Raw genomic sequence first — 6,557 nt, 5'->3', positions numbered from 1 at the left:
CTCTGGGGAGGACAGACTTGGTGGGGGGTGGAGGGTTGGGGGGCAGTTTTCCACGTGTGCAGGATGGGGACTGAGAGGAGCCAGGCAGAGGTGCACTGTGAATGGACTTCGAAGTAAAAATAACCTAGTGTTTCTGCTGAGGGATAGATGATAAGGCCCCCCTGCCCCCGGTCTTTGGGGTGTGTTTTCTCTGCCTCAGTTTCTTCATCAAATGTAAGAGAAGTGGTCCTGTGTATGCTGGGGGAGGGGTCCCTCACCAGCAGCCTTCGTGGGCATCTGTGGAGGGGCCAGCCCCAGGCACAGCTGTGTCCCCAGTTCCCCCCCAGGTCTCAGCCCTGCCTCCCGCCTGCAGCGCCTCACGCTCTCCCCCTCCCCCGGCTATTTTTAAAACCTAATTTCCTCGAAAACGGGGTGGCTCATTCAAAAGATAATTGGTTACGTCTTGGGCTAGGAGGAGCGCAAGATCTTGGTCCCTGCTGCCCCCAGCCTGGATGGCAGGAGTGGGTGCAGGAGCCACCTGGCTGCCTGGCGCCAGAGCTGATGGGCAAGGCTCCAGAAGGGTATTTCAGAGAGGGGGTGGACGCACGGATGGTGGGACTCAGGGGGAGGGGGAAAGGAGGCCCCTAGAAGGGATATCGGGGTGCATGTCTAGGCAGAACCCTGGCTCAGGTGTGCTGGCTACTTCTTGCCCTTGCTTCTCCCCCCACTCTGCTCCTGCCCTGGGCACTCCTGCCTGTGACCTGGGCTGGCTCAGAGCCTGCCTGCTGCCCTCCTGGCCTCATGCCTGGGGGGATTCCAGGTGGGGTAGGGCTGCCCCTTTATCAGCCAGTCAGTGTCCCTGAGCAGGGCAGACCCGGCTGGACCTCACGTCCGGCACTGGTGTTGGCTGGGCCCCTCCCTCACAGGCCTGAGACTGCGGAGGCCTTGGTGGTGGAGAGGGCAGGGACCATGGTGTTGGACTATCTCAACCCCGGGATGAGGGGTCAGGAGCTGCAGAGAATGTGGGTGGGCCCAGGGGTTGGGCTCCAGGCTCAGGTGCTCCAGGCAGACTGAGAAGGAGATGCCTGGGGCCCCCAGACGAGGTCTGGAATGTTCCATCCAGTCCACTGGCACTTCCTGCCTCATCCCCCCTTCCTTCCCCCACACCCCAGATGCAAAACCGTGAATTGTTCTGCTGTTGCGCAGCCAACGAAAATATTATGTCAGCTTCCCAGCACCTTCCGCCACCCCCCCACCCCCAGGCCTCAGGGTGGGCTGAGCCCAGGTTCGTCCTGTGGCCAGGGAGCCCCACATGTCGCAGGTGGGCATGTGGGCTGCTGTGTCCCGTCCTGGCGCTGTTACGGCTTTCCCAGGATCCGTGGGCTGTGTCCTCCAGGAGAGTCCCTTCTGTGGGCCCTGGTATCATGAAGCGCCGAGCTGGCTGCTCCCTGGCCTCGGTTTTCCTGTCTCCTGATAGCGGGTGGGTGGGGGGTGCACTGCAGGCAGAAGAGTGCTCAGGAGAGGCCCCACCCCAGCCAGCCTGGCTGCACCACGGCCGTGCCATCTTGGTTTATTGACAGATAATTCATAAATACCATAAAACTCATTTGTAAGTGTGTAATTCAGTTTTTCCTGTATCTTTACAATGTTGTGCAGCCATGACCACCGATTGCAGACCATTCTCATCCTCCTGGAGGAGGCCGAGTCCCCATTAGCCATCCCCAACCCAGCCCTGCCCCAAGCCCAGTGGACAGAGAGCACGTTCTGACCCCTGACCCGTCACCTGGGCCTGCTGCTCTCTGGTGGCCCTTGCCCACCCCCCAGCTCGTGGGCCCAGGGCTGGGTCCTCAGGCCTCTCCCCTCCCCCACCCCCACATCTCCTGGGTGGTCTTGTCCACTCTTGGGGCTCCAACCCCATCTACACCCCGACAACTGCCTCCAGTCCTGCCTCCAGCCAGGGCCTCCCTGAGCTCCTGACGTGGGGTCCAGCTGTCCCTCCCATCTTCACGCAGGGGTCTCACACTCAACATGGCCACCCTGCCCCCGACCATGCCCCACACCTCTCCTGCCCAGCCCCCATCCTGGCTGAGGCAGCTCCATCCTTCTGTGAGTTGCTCCAAAATCCTTAGTCATTCCTGACGCCTTGCTTTTCTTCAGTCTGCCTCCAGTGAGCACGGCCTGTCCGTCCTGATTCTAGATCTTCCCGGATCTGCCCACTTCTCTCTCACCTGCTTTGTGGTGGTCCACGCCATTATCTCCCCATTATCTCCCACCTGGACCAGCGTGCGCCGCTCCCCATCTGTCCCCCTACGGCCACAAGGGGGTGCCTTTGAGCACCTGAGTGAGGTGTCCCCACCTTACCCCAGCCCTCCAGGGCTCCCATCTACCTGAGGTAAGAGCCCAAGCCTTCCCTTGCTGATCTGACCCCCCACCTGTCTCTTCATGTGGTCCTCCTGGCACTCGCTGTGCTGTCCAGACCCTTCTCTGCCCCCCCTTGACTGTGTGCCCTGGAAGGGGGGGCCAGGACTGTCCTAGTCACCACTTGCGTCCCCTCCACGCTGACACCTGGCAGACACCAGTGTGTGAGTTCCCCCTTATAGCTGTAACAGATCACGACAGACTTGACCTGCTAACTACACAGATTGATTATCTCACAGTCCTGGAGGTCAGGAGTCCAGCTCAGTCCTCACGGAGCTAAATCCAGGCGTGGGCAGGGCCTGTCCCTCCGGAGGCTCCAGGGGAGCACTGGCTCCCCCGTTTTCCAGTGTTTTCCAGCTTCTAGAGGCACTGCGTCCCTGGCTCAAAGCCCTTCCCTCCGTCCTCACAGCCAGCAGACCAGCATCTCCCGTCTCTCTGTCTCTGAACCCCCCCTCCCTCTTATGATGACCCTACAATGGCACTGGGCCCCCAGGAATCCAGGATCATCCCCATCTCAAGGGTTTTAACCCCCCCAGCACAGTCCATTCTGGGACCAGAATATGAACATTTCAGGGGTTGGGGCAGATATGTGCTGAGCACTCACACTGAGCAGATAACCCTCAGCAGAAGCCAGCTTTCTGGGTGAGGACACCAGTGCAGCGGAGCCTGTGCTTGGCCTGAGGCCCCTGAGGAGCTGGGCTGGAGCGGGTGGTAGTGGTCCCAAGAGGTGAACGTCGCTGGCCTTCCACAGGGACCGTGGGGATGGGGGCCGTGTGGATGAGTGCTGTGCGGACAGGGGCCCTGTGGACGGGAACCAGGGGTGTCCTGGCTGGCTGGCTCTCCATCACCCGGCTGCCTCGGGGGCTGGTGCAGTCACTCTAGCCTGGGCCGCAGCCGCTGGTCACTGCCGCCCCCCCGTGCCTGGGGCCCTCCCAGCAATGGGCTGTGCCTTGTCTCCACCCGCCCTCCCACTACTCTTGCCTGCAGAGCCGCGTCAGCTTGGTCGCTGCGCGTACACCCCCACATTGCGTCTCCCTACCACCTCCCCAGGGGCGCAGGGTGCGTGTGTGGGGCAGTGCTGATGGCAGAGGCCAAGGGTCCAGACTAAAGCGTCCCTTCTCTTCCTCAGGTTCGGCCCAGAAAAAGACCCCAGCAGAGGTGAGTGTCCTCGGGGGCCCCCCCTCCCTGCCTCCTGAAGGTGGACGGGGCAGCACCCTGCCCTGCCCATGTCCTGCTCCGTGGCCTTGGGCATCTCACTGCACTTCTCTGGGCCTCCGATGCTGCCATAGCAAATAAGCACTTGTCGTCAGACAGTGGAAACCGTCTGTCCCACCAGCATCTTGAGTTTCTGGGAGGGATGGGGTGGGTGGGGAGAGCCCCGAGGAGCCTGGAGAGGATGGCCTCCTGCCTGTCAGCAGTGCCTTCAAGCCGGCCTTCCCCCCTACCCTCTGCTGTCCCATACCTGCCCACCCAGAGTCCCACCGGTCCTGTCCTCAGGCAACTTTTCCTGGTGGTGGCCACTTGGGTGAGCCCTTGGCACCCTGTCTCTAGTTTGTTAGTTTCCGGTCACTCCTGGAAGCCACCTGCGAGGGGCCTCTATGAGCCCTGTTGTCTGAGGAGCCATGGACAGCAGGTTAGAGGACCCCAGGTACAGCAGGAGCCAGCCTGACATCCATATTCCCTCCCAGCCAGGCTCCTCTCCCAGGACACTGCTGGGCACCCAGGGTCCTTCCTAGAAGGGCTTTGCCCATCTGCTGGGGCTCTGGGGGGTGTCCAGCTGACAGGCAGTGGGGAGCCAGCGAGGGGTGCAGAGCAGGGCTGGCAACTAATGTTGCCTGAGGGAAGCCCGCCCCCTGGTGGCCAGTGTGCAGAACAGGCTGGTCTGAGTGCTGTGAATGGTGGCAAGTACACACCATCTGCCGGCCGGCCTCGGCCCGGCTCTTGAGCTGGTGTGTGTCCTTCAGGCCCCGTGGCCCTGTGCACCATCTTTCCCCTGTGATGTCACACATGGGGACCAATGGCTTCCACATAACTTTGCCAGGATGTCACACCTGTGCCATGGAGCTGGTAGGAACCAGCCTGCTCCCAGACCAGCGGGACCTCTCCCTCATCCAGGAGGAGATACTCTCATTTCAGTTCAAAGGGTTTCACCCAGTCACGTCTGGGAACATCTGTGGTTGTCACAACTGGGGGGCTTCTGGCACTGAAGAGGTGGGGCAGTGATGTTGCTCTGCACCCCACAGCACCCAGGATTCCCCCACAGAGAGTGACTGGCCCCAAGTCAGCAGTGCTGGGGGTGGGGGTGACCCTGAGGTTGGGGCTCTTCTCCCTGCAGAGGGCCCAGGCTGCTGACCTGCTTTTCTGGAGGAGCCGGTGGTCCTGGTCTGGGTGTGGCCCCCAGATGTGGGATGTGGGCCCCCAGAGAGAGGAGCCCGCATGCCCGCAGCCTACCCACCCAGTCCCCGCCCCAGACTCCAGCTGGGCCCAGTGACAGAGGCCTTTTCTGGCCAGGATTTCCAGAGCGTTCTGGTTTCTTGCCATTTCTGAACTTCCTGCTTCCTCTTCCCCAGGTCCCACTGATGACTGGACAGCCCGGCCCTGGCCATGGGAAGAAGCTGGGTCATCGGGGCGTGGACGCATCTGGCGAAACCACCTACAAGAAGGTTCCTGCTCTGCCCTCAGTCAACGGGGGTGGGACAGGGGGGGCCCACGGAAGGTCAGGTGTGGGCCGTTTGTGGCTGGAGGCTGCACCACCTGCCTGGCTCCTCAAGTCACTGTGGCCTTGACTGTGACCTTGGGCGAGAGGAAATTGCAGCTTCCTCCCGTCCCTTGGGAGCAGGGCGGAGGTGAGGTTGGGCCAGGGCTGTGCGTGGTGAGCTGGCCCTGCTGCTGCTGGTCCTCTCCGCCTGGTCGCACCTCCTAAAAACACCCACCTCGCTAAGAGCGAGTGTGTGAGTGAGTCACCCTTCTGAAGTGTTCAATTAGACAGTTTCTAGAGTATTCAGAGCTATGCAGCCATCGCCAGAGTCAATTTTAAAACGTTTCCCTCACCTCAAAGGCCCTGTCCCCATTTGCCTCCCCCAGCCCCTGACAACCAGGAACCCACTCTCTGTGTCTGCGGATCGGCCTGCTCTGCACGTTTCCCATCAGTGGAGTCACACCCTGTGTGTCCTTCTGTGTCTGCTTCTTTCACTGTGTGTCGTGTTCTCAGAGTCCATCCACGTGGTACCAAGTGTCGGGGCTTCTCCCCTTTTTGTGGCTGAGCGATGCTCCCATGGGCGGGGGGACTGTGTTCTGTGTATCCACCCTCTGCTGATGGACCCTCTCTGACTGTTGTGAGCAGTGCTGTTGTGAGGGCTTGTGTCCAGGTGATTTTCGGGACTGCACTGCCCTCCCTGGGCCGCAGTCCTAGCAGTGGAACCGCTGGGGCCCCCCGGGGGGTCACAGGTAGCCCTTGGAGGAGCTGCCACGCTGTCCACAGTGGCTGTCCTGTTCTCCATTCTTGCCAGCTGAGCACGGGGACCCCACTCCCCGCCCTGTGTGGTGCTTGTCTGTGTGATCTGTCCCTCCCGGCGCATGGGCAGCAGGTCTCACCGTCTAGATTGGCACCTTCCCAGTGCCTGGTGGTACCCAGCACCTTCTGTGCTCACTGGTCGTCTGCGTATCTCCTCTGGAAGACTGGTTCAGTCGATGTCATCTTGAGGGAATGGATCGAGGTGGGGCTTCAGGAGGAGGGGTGGGCACTTGGGAAGGGCTTGTCCCTGCGACGAGGGTGCTGGCGACCTGAGTCGGTAACTTGAGGACCGAGGTGTCTTTCCTCGATGGTGGGCATGTTGCTTAGAACTCATGGTGACGGTAACGTGAATGGCAGTGCTGACAGATGGATGGGCAGCTGGTACTTCTCTAGGGAGGGCGGCATGAGGGGCCCCAGGAGGGCCAGTGCCAGGGTGGAGGACTGGGATGCAGAGAGGCAGATCCCTTTGAGAGTAGACAGAAGGAGCCCGGGTCTCAGAAGGGAAGCCTGGGCATTGCTGGATACTGTACTCCTGCTTCCCAAAAGAGAACCCTGGCAGTGGTAGACCCCCCGCCAAGTCGGGGCAGTTCTGAGCTGTAGGAACCTTCTAGAATGTGGATAGAAACAGGCCACGGGGCCGCATGGT

The 6,557-nt window shown here is 61.2% G+C and overlaps 1 protein-coding gene across 3 annotated transcripts in view; it reads left to right on the top strand.

The window, feature by feature from the left end:
- The window catches only part of PIP5K1C (phosphatidylinositol-4-phosphate 5-kinase, type I, gamma), a 34,835-nt gene that overhangs the window by 6,448 nt on the left and 21,830 nt on the right, over positions 1 to 6,557 (top strand). For all 3 annotated transcript variants that reach the window (XM_010828122.1, XM_010828121.1, XM_010828120.1), the window contains exons 2-3: positions 3,527 to 3,555; positions 4,968 to 5,060. In XM_010828122.1, coding sequence (XP_010826424.1) covers positions 3,527 to 3,555; positions 4,968 to 5,060 — 122 coding nt within the window. The remainder of the gene's footprint in view (positions 1 to 3,526; positions 3,556 to 4,967; positions 5,061 to 6,557) is intronic.

The sequence above is a fragment of the Bison bison genome, unplaced genomic scaffold (genome assembly GCF_000754665.1).
Source record: "Bison bison bison isolate TAMUID 2011002044 unplaced genomic scaffold, Bison_UMD1.0 scf7180017864492, whole genome shotgun sequence".
Classification (NCBI taxonomy): domain Eukaryota; kingdom Metazoa; phylum Chordata; class Mammalia; order Artiodactyla; family Bovidae; genus Bison; species Bison bison.
The sequence above is the reverse complement of the archived record's forward strand: the minus strand, read 5'-3'. Positions and strand labels throughout refer to the sequence as shown.